This window comes from Magnolia sinica, chromosome 11 (genome assembly GCF_029962835.1).
Source record: "Magnolia sinica isolate HGM2019 chromosome 11, MsV1, whole genome shotgun sequence".
Classification (NCBI taxonomy): domain Eukaryota; kingdom Viridiplantae; phylum Streptophyta; class Magnoliopsida; order Magnoliales; family Magnoliaceae; genus Magnolia; species Magnolia sinica.
The window spans coordinates 77,081,620-77,102,103 of NC_080583.1; the positions used below are offsets into that span (position 1 = coordinate 77,081,620).

The 20,484-nt window shown below is 40.6% G+C and overlaps 2 protein-coding genes across 7 annotated transcripts in view; one reads left to right on the plus strand and one right to left on the minus strand.

Moving 5' to 3' along the window:
• The first annotated feature begins 10,297 nt into the window (after positions 1 to 10,297).
• LOC131219414 (UDP-arabinopyranose mutase 1-like) lies at positions 10,298 to 14,495 on the plus strand. Its single transcript, XM_058214538.1, has 4 exons — positions 10,298 to 10,663; positions 12,500 to 12,750; positions 12,854 to 13,022; positions 13,893 to 14,495. The coding sequence occupies exons 1-4, from the start codon at positions 10,346 to 10,348 to the stop codon at positions 14,244 to 14,246; spliced, it is 1,092 nt and encodes a 363-aa protein (XP_058070521.1). The 5' UTR covers positions 10,298 to 10,345; the 3' UTR covers positions 14,247 to 14,495.
• Positions 14,496 to 16,797: 2,302 nt separating this feature from the next.
• The window catches only part of LOC131219413 (uncharacterized), a 41,253-nt gene continuing 37,566 nt past the window's right edge, over positions 16,798 to 20,484 (minus strand). For 2 of the 6 annotated variants that reach the window (XM_058214533.1, XM_058214534.1), the window contains 2 exons: positions 19,007 to 19,122; positions 16,801 to 17,121 (listed from right to left, as the gene is read on the minus strand). In XM_058214533.1, coding sequence (XP_058070516.1) covers positions 17,012 to 17,121; positions 19,007 to 19,122 — 226 coding nt within the window. In that variant the 3' untranslated portion in view covers positions 16,801 to 17,011. Of the gene's footprint in view, positions 17,122 to 19,006; positions 19,123 to 20,484 lie in introns of all 6 variants that reach the window. The other 4 variants (XM_058214537.1, XM_058214536.1, XM_058214535.1 and 1 more) reach the window with 3 other exon arrangements.

Consider the following 20,484-nt stretch of genomic DNA (forward strand, 5'->3'; position numbering starts at 1 on the left):
ACTATCTTTGCATTCTTTCGGTATCGTCTTCTATAGGGAGATGGCCCTCTAAGTCTTTAAATCTATACGTTATCTACGTAATTTGTACGGTTGGGAGAGGGTCAATGCCCTACTCATAGTGAAGGTTATCCTTTAAGATTAACAATAATTCAAGATATTCACAAAACAATGTAAAGGTTCTAATATGTCAAGTATTCCACACTACAAGAGGTATCAATGCACAAGCAATCTATATGAGATGCATAACTAGCAAAGTATATACGGTGTATCACACTTAACAATCACCATAATGTGGAATATGGTTATAGTTATCTGACTCGACCCGCATCCCATACTATAGATATTCATCGGCGTGTCCTACGCTTAACATGGTTAGACGCGGTTGTGTCAAGACGAACACCACACATGACCAGGTGAATCTTGCAACCCGGATTGTAGCGACTAAAGCGACAACCAACCCCCAAAAATCGGAAAAGGAGTGACTAAAAAGCGACATCCAGTTCCCCAAGAAAAATCGGAAAAGGAGTGACTAAGCGACATCCAATTCCCCAAAGACTGGAAAAGGAGTGACTAAGTGACATCCAATTCCCCAAACTTATGTGTCACGTATATAAAACGATTTACACACACCAGCTGTTGTACTCTCACCCGAGAATGTGGAATTATGTGTCGTCCCAGGGCCGCTACCGAAAATGCATTACATTCACTATATTTAATCGATTGCTAAAGGAGGGATTTCCAACATAGTACTTGCATCAAGAAAATATGAATTGAATCATGAAGAATATAATCTGAATCATGGAGGTTCTGGAGTAGCAAGACACATGCCCAAGCCCTAAAGATAGACGGCACGAGGCCAACATAATAAAAAGAAGAGTGACAATGGTCAACTCAACAAAAGAAGAGTAGCAATAGCTATCTCAATAGATAGAAGAGTGGCAAAGGCCAACTCAATAACAAGAAGAGTGGCAAGTACCAGCTCAAATACATTTGATAAGGTAGGGGAAGGCATGTATCCATGGCCTCACATAAATTCAGAGAAATCACTTGTATTTGGCATCATGCCATAATCCCAAAGGGTCAATGGTTGATGATAACATATTAAAATGAAAACAGAGGGAATGTAATGATAATTCGAGAACAGATAAAAGGACAGGATAAATACACTAATTCAATTAAGACAAAGGTACGCAATAGGCACAATAAAATATCAAGAAGGCATGAAGGGTGAAATAAATATATCATTTTAAATTCATGTAAGCTTGAAGGATGAAACCCTCATCTCTAAATTGGAATTGTTTTCTACATATTTATTAGAACTTGATGTATGTAGCATTGGATTCTATCATATTTAAGAGAATCCTTGTGGTTAGATTTCACGGTTATGGTTATAGGCCTAATTTACAAAATATGATTCAATATTAGGTATTTGGACTCAGAATTTTACTAACTTCGCTGCAACCCCAATTCTCCGTCACAAACCCAGAGGTTCAACAGTCCCTTTGCTGAGTCGACTCAATCGGGAATCTCGACAACAACCTCAGCTGCCGACTCAAACCTCAGCCGCACTTCTTCTTCTTTATTTTGCTTCTCCACTCCTCCTTCTGTCCTTTTCCTCTGCTGAAAGCCTAGCAGTCCCTGAACTTGAACCAGACTGCAGGTTGGGTGGTGACTCAGAGACTTACCGAGTCACGCTAGCGAGTCCCAACCTGACAGCGATTGCTCTCTCTCTCTCTCTCTCTCTCTCTCTCTCTCTCTCTCTCTCTCTCTCTCTCTCTCTCTCTCTCTCTCTCTCTCTTTCTTTTTCTTTCTGGATCGGGCAACAATCCCTTTCTTCTCTCTCTGCTTGCTGGGCGACAGCAGGCGCAGACGAACTTCCCCTGCAGCGGACGCTCGGCCGAAGCTTTTTCTCTTGTTTGTTCTTTGTGTTTTCTTTTTCTATGCCTCTCCTCGTCACCGGACAGCATTCTATTTATAGGGGGTGCGTATTTTCTCTGGAGCATTCCACCGAATTCTTTCGCCGAACGGAGTTATGCAACCCTGTTTTTGCTTTACGAAATCGGGAGATGCCTTGCGGTTGGTCCGAGTTTGGGGCGAAGGATCGCTCCATCCGAGAAATCCGACCACGTGGGTGTGGTCGAAAGTCTCCACTCCAGCGTTTGGACGGATCAGATCATCTTCTTGATCTTGGGTTTACACGTCGGACCGTCCGGATTTCTCAGACGCACGTCCCTGCGTAAGGCAGGTTGCGGTAGTCTCAGTGAGGCCCACAACCACGTCGGTTTCCGTCGGGTTTCCGTCAGGTCTTGGTCGGCGTCCTGTCCCGCTTCGAATGGACAGCCCAGATCTTCCATCTGGGTTGATCTTGGTGGTCCGTTAAATCACCTGCAGATCCCTGCTTTCCCTCGCAGCGGCAGAGATTTGAATCTGCCTGCAATGACAGGTCAAACGTGGTTTGACCGTCCAGTTGGTCCGGTACATAACGGTCGTACCTCCGCTGTGCGCTCCGGCCACACGATATGGGATCCATCTTGGTGATCCAGTACCATTTACTCCATCCATCCACTTTTCCATCCCATTTTGAGGGGTCGGCCCAAAATTGAATTATGTCTAAAGATCGGATGGTCCTTACCATACGATCATGTGTTTTGGCCACTGATTACAATGATCCAACGGTCTTCCTTCGTTTTGTGCGGTTCATTTATGATGTATGGGCCTGGTATAAAGTTTCGTGCTAAAAAGATCAAGGAACTAGGTGATCCGGAATTCAAGGTCTTAGTTAATAGCATTTTCATAATTATCGTAAATCTGAGAGTTTTGCGAAATCTAATGGTCCTACATGGTTGTGGCCATGTTGCTAAGTAATTCTTATGAAGGGACCTATGTCTAAATCCTTATGGATGAAGGATCACACATTAATTTAGCTTGAGGGGGTGTTCACGTGATCAACGGTCGAATGACCTAATTTATGCTTGGGAGTCATTCCCAATGGTTAAATTTAAATCAGGGTATAAGTGTAAGGTAAGGATAATTATATTTGTATTGTAATATACACAAATTATACTAACTTCTTGGTAAGGACTTTTGATACTTGAGTATTGAACAGGTCAAGGCTTTACATACTATCGTAAGCTAGTCATATCGAAGATTTTAAAGAGTTTTTAAAAATTCAAAATAATGAAAATTTAGAACATTACATACCAACCCCACCATAATATGTGTTATATATCCTAATCGTCTATTCAATATTTTAGTTCCTAAGCCCAAAAATGATATAGATGTAAAGCTCAAGTGAACCACACCATATAAAACAATAGGAATTAAATGTCTAACATTAAAAAACTCTTTGCATCACAGAAGTTCTGGATTAAGCTAGGTATACATGGCATTATAAACAAATTTTACAGCCAACAAACATTATGGTGGGCCTAGGAAGGTTCCAACAGTGGATGTCATTATCCCCATGACTTTCTGCGGTGCGGCCCCCGTAAGCTTTGGGTTTGCCTGGATTTTTGGCTTGGGCCTAAAATGATTTGGAAAAAAAAAAAAAAAAAGGATGGATGGAGTTGATATAATGCACACGTCATGATGAGGGCCAAAGATCTTTGCCGCGTCAAGGCAGCTTAGCATGATCAGCTCTGTGAAAGCTTGTAAGGAGGGAATCTTGAAAAAATAATATTTTCAATAATTTATAGAATAAAATAATTTAAAATCACTTACCACATTCTCCGTTAAAAATTAAGCGAGAGGAGGGAATCTTGAAAAAATAATATTTTAAATAAAAAATCAAACTAAGCACTTAAGGTCTTGGATTTACCGAACAATGTGAATCAGAAAAAATCACAAAAAATAGTCCATTTAATAATAAGCGCTGAAAATAAGTTTTACCTAATAAACACTAAGAGCCTTATCTAAGACCACATGACCCGCACACATCAAGACTATCTAAGATAATAGAACCAACCTACAGGTTTGCTTACGTATAGGAAGGTTCTAACCATGAGCACAACTCAAGTGAGTTGGGTCAGGTTAAGGGTTAACCCAAACCCAACCCAACCTCAAAAGAACCCAACCCACAGTCCAAACTAACTCATTCTCCAACTCGAGGTGGCCACTTGGATCCAACCCATATTCAAATGGGGTTCTTGTTTTTACACCTAACCCAATCCCACCCAAGGACTTTAACAACCCAACTTGAAAGATTTGGTCAACCCAAACACAAGCTGCAGCAGCCCTAGTCAAATACATGGTTGGGAAAGATACCATCAGTGGTCCACTTCAAAGGAAGAAAGATAACATCACCTCCTAGTCGATTTTTAAAAAAATGCGAAAGTGGGTCCAATTTTCTAATTCTACCCTCTATGGAAATATCCAAGATCAGAGGATCTTCCTAGCCAATGATCTTGCTGATCTTTTATTTCTTTCTCTTCTTAATAGTCTATTTATAGACCTCAAATCTATAAATTAATGTTGTTCGTTTTAAGAGATTTTTGTGACGTGGTCCATCTACAGTAGACCTTATCGTTTCAACGGTCTGGATCATGAACTGTTGGCTCCACTTGCTAAGATTGAAAACCCATGTATACTACCTATCCTCCGGTCGAGGATGGAATGGTTTTCTTTTTGGTGTTGAATATTCGTGGCTTACGAGTCTAATACGACTCAGTGGAGCTCGACCGAATGAGTCGGGACTTTGTCTTCGTAGTCCACACAAATGAAAATCATTGCGAGATCTGCGGCTAGGATCATCCAATCTGGGAGATTCTTAAAATATGGTCCATCAACGATGAGACACAATAGACCAACGGCCTAGATTACCTAATTATGGGGTCCCACTTGTCAGATAGCCTTATCTGTTATTCCATCTTTGAATCACATGCCCCTTCTGAAATTTGAGAAAGGCACTTCCTGAATCGGTGGTCCGCTCGATCTCCACCTTATATTTCCTTCATGGACCGTGATCTGGACGTTTCCTCTAATTAGCCTCACCATGGGTAGGCCATGGCTCGAAAGATCGCACCATTCATCAGTGACCTTTTGCCCTGTGTATCTGAACCGTTGGTCATTTTAGTTCCCAACTACCTGTTTTCAGATCATCCTGACTGTGAAATTAGGACGGCCCAGTCACCATGGCTCATCATTTTGGAGCCCCAATCAAATGGACGTTTACGATCATTGTAATAGACGCCGGGCTGGCTAACACCAGCCAGCTAGCTGGTGTCAAAGCTCTGTGGGCCCCACTTTGATGTGTTGTGTTTTATTCATACTGTCTATAGATTTTCCCAGCTCATTTTAGTGAATAAACCCAAAATATAAGAAGATTAAATTCTCAAATAGGCCACACCACAGGAAAATAGTGTTGATTGAGCTTCCATCACTAATAACTTTCAAATACCAGCTTGATCCAAAACTTCTAACGCCCACAAATTTTCGGTGGTAACTATCCAATTCTCACTATTTCCCGTGGTGTGGCCCCTGAGATGTATATCTACTTCATTTTTTGGTTCAAGCCCTATAATTTTCCAGAAAAATGGATGGACTGCGTGCATAAAACATATATATATATATATATAAAATAGTGTGGTCTGCATAGCCTTCTTACCAGATAGGTGGCTGGTGTTGGGATCACTATCCAAACCGCGTCCCGGCTGGCCGGCCAGGCGGACCACCAATTAGAGTGGTCATGTGCGGGCTACAGAACTTGCAACGCTCCTTGTGTCTTTCCCACATGCGTCCAAACACCGTCGACTTTGACGGAGTCGCCCACCACCAGCGTATAATACACGTGTTCTCCGTCTTCCCACTCGTGGCGACTCCGCCGGTCTCGCACGTGCCCGCACGTGCTGAATGCTTTGAGACAGACGCTTTGATTAGGTCCTAGATCCGAGGATTTGGATAGTGTACCTGAGTTGTAGGATTCTGTAGGGATACAGGTTCAGTGGTCCGGATTACAGACCATTCATCTGATGGGCCCGTCGTAGATGGACCAGATCTCATCATATGAACGGCCTGGATCACCCATCACACTCGGCCAGAGTATCAAAGTGTTTTTTTTTTTTTTTTTTTGTGCCTTTTTCTGTTCGTTGTTTATTTACATCCTTTCACTACGAGTCCCATCATATCAATGGCATGGATCAACGGCCAAGGCCCACTGGCCCTAATTGTACGGACTTGCGAAGAGAGAGATCTTGTGTGGAGCCCATGGAGATGTCCGTGACAAATCCACTCCGTCCATCTGTTTTGAAAGACCACGATAATAAAGGATTCTAAAAATCAAGTCCAAAACTCATGTGGGCCATATCACACGAAACATTGGGGATTGAACGCCTGTCAGTTACAGAAGTTATTGTTTTAGAATGATATCTATTCCTAAAGTTTATCTGAGTTTGTGATAATTCCATGAACGGTTTGGATGGCATATAAACATCATGGTCAGCTCCAAGAAGGTTTCAACGGTGTACGTTGCTGTTCCCACTGTCTTATTGGTATGGCCCACCTGAGATTTGGGTCTGTCTGATTTTTAGAATCGTATACTATAGTAGTCTTTAAAAACAGATGGACGGAGTTGATTTGTCACAGACATCTCTGTGGACCCCACAGAGCCCAAGCCACAGAGAGGTCACAATCAATACCCTCCGACGGATTTCCAATTCTTAGAACCGGAACACCTGCGGCTCTATAGGGGTTTTACGCAGCGCCTGAAACTCCTAACCTCTGCGGGGCCCACAATATTGAATATGTAACATCCACTCCGTCCATCAGGTTCTATTCTTGATTCTAGACAGTGAAAAAAAAAAATCAGCGAGATCTAAAACTCAGGTGTGCCAGATCACAGGGAACCAGAGCGATGGGATGCCAACCATAGATTTGTTTTTGGGGCCACATGGTGCATTTCTTTCATCAAACCCGTTAATCAGGTGTAAATCAACGGTAAGAAGCAAAGATGCGTAATTCAGCCAGATAAAACACTCATGTAAGACACTCCTTGAAATTAAAAATATTTTTTATGTACGGTTAAAATAATTTTTTGTCCTTATGGACGGATTTCATATAAAACATGGTGGGGCCCATAGAGCTTTTATGCGCTGCCTAAATAGGGTGTTGCAGACGATTCTGGCCCCACTTCTCATTACTACTCGGCCTGGGGTGCAATATGAGGCCTGCTGGCGTACATCGCACTTGATACCTCGTATAGATCCATGTGGGTGGAACTTTGATGCGATCCGCTCCGTCCATCAGGTATGATGCCCCATACTCACGCTAGAAATTAGAAATCGTGACCATTCAGAAGTCAGGTAGGCCACACCCTCAGAAAATGTTGGTATAGGACACTCACCGTTAGTTTTGTGTAGGGCCTACCGTGGTGTTTATTTTCCATCCAATCCATCCATCTGATGTGCCTCCTGAGGAGGGAAAAAATTACCCAAAAATCGTAATAGTCTAAAATGCTGTACCATACTATGTAAATGTAGAGGTTGTACGGTATACTTTAATGAGGTATTCATATTAGGTCATATACGATCCACATTGCCTATGTACACTTTACAGTAGCAGCCTTTTGTTTTAAAATAAAAAATAAAAAATCACACTGTATATTCTTACTTTTATTGGTTCACTCCCCTGAAGAAAAAAATTGAAATAATTGAAATACATTGATAGAATGAAGATTGTAATTGGATTAATGGTATTATCACCTTAAATTATTGCCGAAATAAAGATACTTTCATCATAACCATAGCGCAAGATTGTCGGATCCCACAAAGATGGACGCAAGTGTCTGTTTGGGCGGTGGGATGGGATTCAAAAAACATAATTATTACCCATTACAGGGGATTGTCCCCTAATACCATGGGATAAATTTAATGCCATGCTTTGTCGATAATACAGTGGTATATTGATGGAATATACCCATCATCATTTGAAATTATTGAGAATAACACATGTGTTATATCCAAACCGTTTATTTGTTTTGTAACCTCATTTTATAGCAAGGGCTTAAAATTGAGGTAGATCCAAAACTTATGTGGTCTCAGAGAAGTTTTCAACGGTAAGTATTCAATCCCTGTTGCTTTCTATGGTGGGGTCCACTTGAGCTTTAAATTTACCTGATTTTTTGGCCCATGCTTTAAAATAATCTCAATAAATGGGTGGACGGTTTGGATATAGCTCACACATCATGGTGGGACCTACACAACTTGCTAGACATTGAGTGAAATTGGCACAAGACTCAATGCAATTCCATTTAATGTAATGCCAAGCATTTCCCGTTCTTCCCAAACATAAAGTGGAATTGGCACAGGACCAGATGAATCCCATCCCACCTAATCCCTTCGCCCAAACAGACCCTAATGGTCTTAACCGCCTTCTTGGGTGGTGGTGGCAGTGGTAGTGGTGGTGGTATCCTCTTCCTTCTTTTTGGAACACCTTTTTTGGTGGTGTTGGTGGTGGTGGTGGTGGTTCTCTCCTCTCTCTCCTTTTGAAATTGATGGTGGCTTTAGTCCCTGGAAATAGGTTATAATGTGGGTCTGACCTTATATATATGCTTAAGGAATGATAATATGGGGTCCACCATACATCTCTATTAAAATCAATTTTGACCATTAGCTTGCTGAAATAATTTAAGAACATGATCACAAAAATTGAGAAAGAAGATAGCACGGATGGACTACAGAATAGGAAACAAGTAAACGAAGAAATGCCATCATTCTCTCTGTTGAGGGCACAAAGGCCTTGATTGAAGATAACATCAACGCTTTCCAATATCCATTAACGCCTTGAAGCGAACGAACGGATGAGATCTTCTTCAAAACTTCCATTGTAAGCAAGGTTGTAACATGCACCGGGTGGGTAGAATGGTAATGCCGTATATTAATTTTTTATTTAAAAAAAAAAAAAACGAAGAACAAACTTCCATTTCAGGGTCAAAAAGACACAACCCCTCTAGAAATAGGTTATTTTAGAGCTAACATCATTCCATAAGACTATCATGATAGATATCGATTAAATTGCTATTGAATGAATTCCTCTGTGGGGCCATCGTAATGTATGCTCCTTTAATCCATCCATTTTCTGTAGCTTATATAATGGCATGATCCAAAAAAATAAAATGGATCCAAATCTCAAGTGGGCTACACCACATGAAACATTGGTAATTAACTATTAAAAACTCCTAAAATCGTTCTAAATCAAGCTAATTTTTGTACTCCTAAGTCCTCGTGAAAAATGGGAAACGAGCATTCTATTGGACCCATAAGGGCCTGTTTGGCCGGGCAAATTTAAATGGTATTGGATGGCATAAGAGTGGATTGCACGAATTTCAAAATAATGATAGCTGCGTCAATAAATTGGTGGAAGATTCATGGGATTGCTATATCGGTCTATTTGGCACGCCCGGCCTATCGTGGGATTAAACCTTTCAATCCCTTTCAATCCTTCAAACCAAACACGTCCTAGGTAATTTTGAAGGGATTAGGGCTTGTTTGGCAAGGCAGATTGGATGGGATTGGAAGGGATTAGAAGATAGATCCTGAGATTGGCCAAGCGTGCCAAACAAACACTGGAGATATGACAATCCCATGGATCTTAAAACAATCCATGGACATAATCATCAGTACCTTTAAATCCCATCCAATTCATCCTAATCCATTCAAAATTGCTTGGGACGTGTTTGGTTTTATGGATTGGAAGGTTTAATCCAGAGATTGGCTGGGCATACCAAATGGACCGGATATTGCAAAGTTGGGAGATAGCAATCCCATAGATCTTGCACCAATCCACCCACCCAGCTACCATTACCTTGAAATCCAGGCAATCCCCTCTAATACCATTCAATCCCATCCAATCTGACCAGCCGAACAGGCCTTTAAGGTGGATTGGATGGGATTTAAAGGTTATGATGATGATGAAGGTAGTGGATTGTCTTAAAATTCATGGGATTGCTATATCCTGCGATCAGGAACCCAGTCTGTTTGGCACGCCTGACAAATCCGGGTGGGGATTTAAATATGCATCATTTTATATAAACCTTTCCCTAAAATGAGCTGTAAAAACGGATGGACAGCATTGATATAAGTCACATAAATTAGAGTGGACCCCACAGTCAGAGATCCACGCCCTAACCAAAAGAAGAAATAAACGGCACCATCTGCCACTCCCTTCAGATCACCGGCTGGATTTTACCAAATGGCCCCACCTAAAAAAAACAAAGTGCCACAGGAGGAAAAACAGCATCCTCCACCACAGTCCTAATGCATCAGGACCCAACAATCCCTCTCTCTTATAAAAACCCCTCCCCCTCCATTTCTCACAGAAACCCCCACTCTCTCTCAGGCAACGAAGGGAATCAATGGCAGCCGTTCCTTCGACCCCACTCCTGAAAGATGAGCTGGACATCGTCATCCCAACCATCAGAAACCTGGAATTCTTGGAGATGTGGAGGCCCTTCTTCCAGCCATACCATCTGATCATCGTCCAAGATGGTGACCCAACAAAGACGATCAAGGTCCCTGAAGGATTCGATTACGAGCTCTACAACAGGAACGATATCAACCGTATACTGGGACCCAAGGCGTCGTGTATCTCTTTCAAGGACTCGGCTTGCCGTTGCTTTGGTTATATGGTCTCCAAGAAGAAGTACATCTACACAATCGATGATGATTGCTTCGTAAGTCTTTTTTATTTTATCTTTTTGGGGTGTTTTTGGATCTGGGTTTTTCGGGATTGGGTGGAAGATTGGATATTTGGAATGTTTTTTTTTTTTTATGGGTTTCTCTTGAATTTTCTGATTCTTAAGTAGAAGGATGGAAGTCGTTTTTTTTTTTCGGATGTTTTTGGATCTGGGATTTTTGGGGGTTTGGGTGAAAGTATGGATTCTTTGTGGGTTTTTTGTTTGATGGTTTTTTATATTTAATTTGTTGATTTTTAGAAGGAAGATGAGATTTGGGGATTTTTAATGTATTTTTTGGGTGTTTTTGGATATGGGTATTTTGGGTTTTTTATTTAATCTTTTTTGCTTTAGAAATTTGTTGATTTTTTAAGGACTGTGATGGGGTTTTGGAATTTTATTTTTGGGTGTTTTTTGACCTGGGTTTTCCTGGATTTTAAGAAAGATCGGATTTTTTTTTATTATTTTTTTTTAATTTGTTGATCGTTTTTCTTTTATGGATCTTTGGATTTGTGTGGATTTCAGGGTGTTTTGTGAATGGATCTTCTGTTTTTTTTTTTTTTTTTTTGGTAGGCTAATGGTTGTGTGTGTGTCACACACGTGTGTGTTTTGGAATTGTAGCACATTTGATTTTTGATCCACTATGCGATCTTACAGTTCTGTTGTTCGGCAATATGGCAGTTTCTAACTTAGATCTATGATTTTCTGTTTTCGATTTGAGAATTTTTGAAGGGATTGGTTGTCTCTGATCTGAATTTGTGTGAGGTTGCAGGTTTGTAGATTTAGAATTTTACATACAAACATTGGTTTCCAGTTGAGAGATCCAGACACAGCCTTTTGAGTTTGATCTCAGATTAGATCTTGCAATTTTCTTTTTTTCCAGCGTATTCTCATTGATTTTTAGCAACTTAAAATGATCGATCGGCATTTTGACCTCTGATATTTTCCATTTGTAATTCTTGTGGGCCAATATATATTGATCCAATTGTAACGATGTTCTAAAACCAGGCCGGACTGTAATGTGTTTTTGTGGGTGGTTTGATCCAACCAGTCAGACCCATCCAGGCCATTTTGGCCCAGATATCTACTTAATCCAAAACAATCAGAACAGTAGGAATTAGCAACCAATATGCTGTTAAACTAGTGTTAGAACATTTGATTTGTAAGTAGTAGTTGTGGTTTCGCATTTCAAGTGATGTAGTCATTTTATTTTTGTTTTTTAACACAACAGTTGTTTCTTCAACTGACCTGATTTTACAGTGATCTACCCATTTCGTCGGCAGGTTCCCATTCAATCCAGAATCTTACATTTGAAATTTCCAAATTTGAATTATGACATTTGGTTGCTGGATCTGTTATGGCCACTTGGGTTTCTGATTTTGAGTCATGGTTGCCAACTGCACTTGACATAGGTGCAATTTAAAAATCTTCTTGCATACCTATTTATCCTTTTTTTTTTTTTTTTGAGAAAATAATAATAAAATAAAATAAAGTCGTCCCAAAATATATTTCTCTTTTCAGTGCAATGCATGTGCGTTCTGTTAATCTTGTTGGCCATTTCTGGCGTGGTTGGTTGGGCCTAGCAAGTAGTAACATGATCTTTATTAATTAAAGAATAGCAGAATCTTCTGTTCCTCTTTTACGAGTTTTTGGGGTTGATAACGGCCCTCTCACTTTTTTTTGGAAGGTAACATGGGCGTTCGAACCCATGACCTCAATGTTGAAACGCACTTTGCCTCTCACAATTAATCTACAATTGTAATCCCGAGGTCGCATTTGTGGTTGAGTTTTTCCGTGTCTAAAGTAGAGCTTTATTTATTTATTTATTGTGAATAGGTTGCTAAAGATCCATCTGGAAAAGAGATCAATGCTCTTGAGCAGCACATAAAGAACCTTCTCTGCCCTTCCACCCCCTTTTTCTTCAACACTTTGTACGATCCATACCGTGATGGCGCGGACTTTGTTCGTGGGTACCCTTTCAGTCTCCGGGAAGGTGTTCCTACAGCTGTTTCTCATGGCCTCTGGCTCAACATCCCCGACTATGATGCCCCAACACAGCTAGTCAAGCCTCTCGAGAGAAATACCAGGTATCGGATCGTTTTGCATTGGAACACTGTCGTGGGTGACTTCTAAAAAACTAACTTATTCAACTCATTTACTTTGTTTTGAATGTCATCTTATCTGTATTAGGTTTGTTGATGCGGTTCTAACGATCCCCAAGGGGACTTTGTTCCCAATGTGCGGGATGAATTTGGCATTCAACCGTGAGCTGATTGGCCCTGCAATGTACTTTGGACTGATGGGTGATGGTCAACCAATTGGACGCTACGATGATATGTGGGCAGGCTGGTGCACAAAGGTTTGTCATATCTCCTCACCTAGATCTCTCACTGTTTCATTTGAATCACCGATTTATCTAAATTCTGTTTATAAATTGTTCTATTCAAATTACTAGCTGACCCCAATTAATTGTAATAAGGCTTAGATGATGATGATTCTATCGAATTACCATTTTATTTTGAAGCATGGAATGGTTAAAACCAATCTTGGATCTTTTTCACAGTATCGGTCTGCCTTTTTCCAAGTTTAGTATCTTGACGATCTTTTAGTTTCCATGTTTTTAATTTTCCTTTTGCAACAGAACATGATTGGGAACTTTCTTCAGTTTTTCTTTGATATGTGCTTCATAGCGTTTAGTCGTAGTCCAAGAAGCATCTTTAGATGGTCAGATCTGCCAATTTTGTGGGAAATCTGAGCTGCACTTAAAGCAGATCCATATGCCGCATCTGGGCTAGTCTGCTTATAAGTGGGGGATGGGGGACACCTTCATATTAAAAGAATGTAAGGTGCAGTTGTCCCACATGTTCTGGTTGGCACTGGTGACTGTGTGGGTTATCAGTACCATGCTTAAATGGGTTTCTGTGAATATGATCCCTTGAAGGGAATGAGCACATATGGCGTATGGTATTATTATGTGGACATCGTGCATATGAATATTAAGTAAATCAAGGTGTTTATCTACCCGACAACCTAATTGACATTAGGAGATAGAACCATGATTTTGGGTCTCGGTAAAACCAGCGATCAGGATCTCAGACCACCTGATTCAGAATGTTAAAATGTAGGGTGATTGGCAATTTAGGTAACTTGTGATTACTTGTAAACAGCCGGTTCCTTATCCTTAAAACACACAGCATTGCTGACATCCATCCATTCAATGGTTTTGCAGCTGATCTGTGACCACTTGGGTTGGGGGATCAAGACAGGCCTTCCGTACATCTGGCACAGCAAAGCGAGCAACCCGTTTGTTAACCTCAAGAAGGAATACAATGGGATCTACTGGCAGGAAGAGCTCATCCCGTTCTTCCAGCAAGTGGCCCTCCCGAAGGAATGCACCACTGTTCAGAAATGTTACATCGAGCTATCCAAACAGGTGAAAGCCAAACTTGGGAAGGTGGACCCGTACTTCGTCAAGCTTGCTGATGCCATGCTTACATGGATCGAAGCTTGGGACGAGCTCAACCCATCTGGAAAGGCAGCCGGTGAGCTACCAAATGGGCCCCCTCCTGCCAAGACAAAATAGAGAACTTTGATGAACTATTCTACCCCTTTTAATTTAAATCTTTTTGTTAGTTTGGGACTGGTTATTTTTTAGCTGTATTTTCTGCGATTTCTGGGATAGAAATTTGAGGTATTTTTGCAGATGGGTGGGATGTAATCTTATTTGTAGCTCTTCTTTTTTCCTTCATTTTGTACTAGTAATAAGTGGTCTTTTGGGGGATCATTATAGTACTCCTGTTGTGGTAATTGATGTAGTGTTGGATTTGATTTCTGAGGGTGTGTTTGGGTGGCCATCAGAAAACCATTCTAATTTATTTTCAACCAAAATGATCATTATAGGACTCTTGCCTGATGTTTTTGATCTTTGGTTTTATGAGCTAGTATTGAATTTGAACTATATCAGTCTATTTTTGGGTGTACATTCAAAAACCAGCTTATTATTATTATTCCAACCGGATCAATTTTTGTTTTTTTGGGTGATCGTTCTGATATTGGTTCGTGCTGGGGTAATTGATGTGGTGTGGGGCACTGCTTGTTTCTTTCTCTGTCTGATCTTCTTGGTCTTTCGGGCCTTTTTTTTTTTTTTTTTTTAAGTATCTGATTTGAATTTGGCGCGTTTGGGTAGATAATAGAAAACCATTCTAATTTGTTTTCTGCCAAAATGGTCTTTTTGGTGATCTTTACTATGTGGTTTGTGGTGGGGTAACTGATGTGGTTTGGGGTATTGCTAGTTTCTTTCTGCTCGTCTTTTCCAGTGTTTTGGCTTTTTAAGCAGCCCTCATTCAGATCTTGGTCTGGATATTATGGGCCTACATATTACTGCAAAGGGGGTTGCTTGATGCATCACAAGGTGAGCCAGATCCAACCCCTCTGCCACTATATCCTGAATCAGACGTTTCACTACTCAACTGGGCTGGGCCGTAGATTAATCTGAATTTAGAGTCAACTGGACCAGAAAAACAATGAATGGCAAGAATGCATGATTTTTGGGCAACATGGTGGGCCACCTTTTTGGATCTAGGGCATCGATTAACAGGAATTTATTGATCCTTGGTTTGGGAATATATCATATGAACAGTGCTACAGCTCGGTGATCCAGACCCTTGATACGACCGTGCAGGCTGTGAAGAGACCATTCTTCAAATAGCTCCCAAACATAACCTGTGGAGCATGATGGGCCACCTGCAATCTCAAAGATTTAGACGGTGGTGATCCATCAAATCAACTTCTGGGGTAACCTTCAAGATGGATTGTACACCTAACACATGATTAAAAGATCCTAACCATCCAACGGGCGAACCATAAATGGAATCGTTTAATCATGAGCTAGGTGTACAATCCATCTAGAAGGTTACCACCGTTGACTGGAATAACTGGAAACCATTGTCTTTTAGGTGGAGATTTCACCGTTGGATGGTGGGAGAGTTAAAAGCATTCGCCCCTCTCATAATGGGCGTCTGACAAGTAGGGATGGCAATCGGCCGGATTGGATCATGGTTGGCCTAGACCAATGATCAGATCCACGTACGGACCTTAGACCATCATCATATATGCCTCGTGATCTGTTTAACCACACCATCCACCATTTTAAATCCTATCTTCTTCCCTCCAAAACCAATGCATTCCTGCACGTCAGAGCCATTTAAATCACCAAAATGTCCCTTTGCAATGGTCAATGGTCAATTTCTGAGAAAAAATAAAATCAAGGTGGTCGGTTTTCTCCTTTTGATTGTTTTGACACAATTCGTATTGGGTTGGGTCGAGCTGGATCACCCCCTGGGGCCCACCTGCTGAGATGGTCCAATCATTTGATCCATCCATATTCCCTTTACTGCCATCAATGAGCCATTTTTTTCACAACCATGATTTACTGGTGATTCTAACCTTTGATTTTTAGAGTTGAATGAGAGCCATTGAAAATTCTCTCTGATGTTCGAAATTCATCTAATGATGGTGACGGTCATCATCCATTCAGTGCAATTTTGATAGGCCCACACAACATAAAAGAGTCCACAATATGAACAGTCTGATCATTGGACCACTCATCATGTGGGGAACAGGTCGGTTCGATCATAAACCTTTTTCTCCATGATTGACAGATAAATGTTGAACCCTACATGGCGCAGACTCCACAACATGGATGATTCCAATCACGAACTCTATTTTCCATGCAAGCATTGATTATCATTTTGAGTTGACCCGGTTGCACAAGGCCTCAACCCAAGTCAACTTAGGGTAGGGTTGATGATTTTCACCCTGAGCCCAACCCAACCTGATCTTAAGTTCAGGTTGTGTCATTGGGTTTGGGTTGAACCCAAACCCAAGTTGCATCTATAATTTCTTATGATAGAAGAAACATGCAAAATGGCCAATTCTAATCAATGGGAAGAATTAAAGTATAGGCTGAAACCAGCTTGTATTGTCGGATACATAAAGGTATCGGCCATGAAGGATACGCAAGTATTGGTCCTGAATCAGCCCAATACAGGGCAATATGGGATGATATAGTGCTGTATAGGTGGTAAACGGCATGATAACCCATGCACCGATTTTAAACCTTATGGGAACTTGATGACATTCAAGATGACGCCTAAGAAAAGAACTGAAAAAAGATTTTTTTTTATCTTTATTGGTCAATTCAGAGATGCATTTGGTTTCTGTACCTTTGTAACACACATGTGAGACACGCTGTCTTTTAATAAAGACTAGAAAGTCTACACATTTTTGCTGCTAGCGCACCTTAGACAGAAGATGGTTGAAACTAGTCAGCTTCCCCTTTCTCTCTCATCAACATTGCAAATGCTTTGGAGATTGAATATACAACAGTAACTGGCATTCGTTACCAGCCACAGCTAGTGCACCTGAATTTGCATCCGTAGCAATGCATGAAACTCCACCTGACATACCAAGAAGCGAAAAATGCAATTAGGTATCCATAAACATCCCTATGAGCATTCTATAGAACTCACTTCCAACTCGAGTTCATTGAAGGACATGTATTTCAGGAGAAAAGAAAAGTAATGATTATTTTCATTAGTGCTACCGAAATATGAATTTCATTTTCAGAGGACTTGTTTGGATAGCAAGTGAAAAGCTCATATTGGTAAAACAGTGGTCACATAGTTTCTTCTGCCAGAGAATCAAAACTATGGAAAAGTGCAATTATTGCACTGTGGAATCCATCCTTTTCTTTACTAGCCAAACATCTCAAACTGTCACATCAATACAAAAGCTTTTCGTTTCCATAGTTTTTCATGGAATTGGTGACAACCAAACATGTCCTGAATTCATAATCATAAAATTCTCCATTTGAAGAACAATGCCAATGGTTTGTAAATTTTTCTGGAAACAATTTTTTTCCCAAACAATGCAAGAATTTTTCAGTAATTACAAAAGCCAAAAAAACAAAAGGAATTTATATTGTTCCATTTAAAGAAACTCAAAATTTTCAGAATTTTCTGGTTTCGTGACCACTTGCATTGCATTGTCAAATTTCTCCAGAATCCATTTGAATCTTTTCTAATATATAAAACCCAGAAAAGTTTCCACTGACCAAAATATTCATGCACAAAAGTCTGCCTCAACTGTTTGATGGCAAGGTTTAATCAGTAATATAATGAATTGAAAGCAGCTACTTGGAACCCCTTGAATTAGTTAGAATTCTGGAAATAACTGTAATATCAAAAAACAGCAATTTTGTTTTCCAGCTTCAAAATGAAGTAGAGCTTCTGTTGAGCAATCTTGGAAACCCATCGGCTGCATGTTGGCAACTTACAGAACTTTTAAGATTTTGACAGGCCAGACTACAATATGCATCAGCTGGAAGCTATTTAGGTTGTGGCAACTCATCACCATACATGTGGCATGTGTGCATGCTGATCCAAATGTCCAAATAGTGGCCCCATTGTGGAAAGATAATCGCCCAAAATCAGACATTCTTAACCACCTGACTCTGCCCACTGAGTTTGAACAGCTGATCATTTTCCTTTTAACCACCTGAATGTCCAGGTCAGTGTGGCTTTCAAGCTACAGTCCATCCTAAATTTGCACAAAACATAAAGATAAGAGGCAGAAGTAGGGGTACAACTTGGGCCGGTTGGGTTGGGGTTGAGGGTCAACCCAAACCCAATCTCAATAGGAACCACTCCGCAACTTGACCCAACCCAAATTTCAACCCGAATTCCTCTATACTTAACCCTAAAGCGACCCAAGCCTACCCAGATACATGTGATTGTTCCCAGCCTGACCGAACCCAACCCGAATTTACTCAATCTGAACCCACCTGATTTCAAATTGGATTGTAGTTTTCCAACCCTAACCTGACCCTAGGACCCTGACAACCCAATTCAACCCAACCCAACCCATACTTGGGTTAGGTTAGTCAGGTTCAGGTTGACCCAAACCTAAGTTGCAGCCCTAGACAGCAGATTTGGGTGTGGTAGCAAAGAAATGTCTTATTCAAAATGTGAGTGAGTATAAACAGGTAGGAAGCAGGAGCAGAAGCACAAGGAGATTGGAAGCAGAAGTGGCACCTAGTAGAAGGTTTGTGCAACTAGCTCCATCCACAATGGACCACAATTTTGTACAGTCCCAATTCCTATTGACATGCATGTATGGAAGTTAACTAGATTGTCATCTAGCCCTACTAATGGTTTGTTGTGCAAACACTGAAATACTCATGCTCATTAAGAAATAATATGGTCAACATGAAAAGGCATGGAGTTTTTAAAACAAATGAATTAATCTTTTTGTTTTGAAGGGTAACAAATGAATTAATCTTACCATTCAAAGACTTCAAATTAGCCAGTTTTTTACCCGTAGACAATTCCCACATGTAGACCAGCCCGTCGCACGTGCCAATAATCCCATGACCAGCTGATGCAACTGCAGCAGAAGCCCTGCACAGCATATAGGAACTTACATAAGTGGATGTGTGCTGATGGAGGGAAAAAACAAAAAACAAATCAAAAGAATTTTTTCTACTATGGCTGGATCTAGACAACAACATGGCTTGTCCCCGCCATCTCAACTGCATGTGTAGTGTGATTGGACCATTGGAACTTTTGATCTGGTTAGCAGCCGCATGGATCACTGGATGGATAGTAGCATCTAAACACTGCGATCAAACTTCCTTAGCCATCTAATTGCTAGATTGCATTACAGCAAGTGGAATGGACCTCAATCAGGTGGGACAGTAGACTATATCGCTTAGAAGCCTGTTTTAGGAAGAAACTGTTCAGACTGCCCAGTTCAGCCGAGCCAAGTGTCCAGATCAGGTGTTGAACCATGCAGGTCAACTAGTTAACTTCTTTCTTATCAAAATTTAGATATATAAACCAATGACCTATAGGAAATCATGATAATTGCCACTGTACTACAGATGCTCTTGTTGTACGAAAGGTACAATTTTTTATTTTTTTATTTTTTTTTTGGGTTAGCTTGTTAGTATACACCCATGTCAGTACACACACTCCACTGTTAGCCACCCCCACTAGGGATCGATACCAAGACCTCAAGTGTTGAAACGAGGTATCTCCACTCAGTCTACCAATTGAGATATGGATCAGGGTGTACGAAAGGTACAATTTCATATACTTATTAAAGAGAAATCACGGACCAGACCAATTGGACCAGCGGTTGGACCATTTGAGATTGGACTGCTGACTGAAACTGGTCTAGATCCAGTCCAGGTTTTAAAACATTTAGTATGATAATTAGTAGTGTAAGAAATCAGCAATTGCACACATTTGATGGGCAAAAACTACACCAATTAGGTAGCTAGGATCGTCTGATCACCGTGATGAATGGGTTATGACCCATCCAAGTGATGGGACATCAAATCAAAGACCCTGATCATTGTAAAAATGCATGCCCGCATTTTTACAATAAAAAACGTGCAAGCACAAGTTGGTCAGTCAGTCAATAAGAAATGTGACACCACATGATTTAATTGGTCACATCAAACCAGAACCTCAGTTTTGTATTTAATGGTAAGTTTCCAACCTTGTAAGTGGACAAGTGACAATCATGAGAAGTGCCAGACTCACCTATCAGTACTTTACTGCTTACTGATGATAAGGAAAATCATGTATAGATGGCTTATTTCTCTGATCAGACAAAAAATATGAATCGAGTAGGCAGATATAATCAGTGCACTGAAAAACCTGTTTGGGAGCTTGGAAAAATAGAAGGAGAGGAAATGACATTTTCTTTGATAGTTGTTTTCTAAGAAAGCATAGGGGTTCTTGGAAAATGTTTTC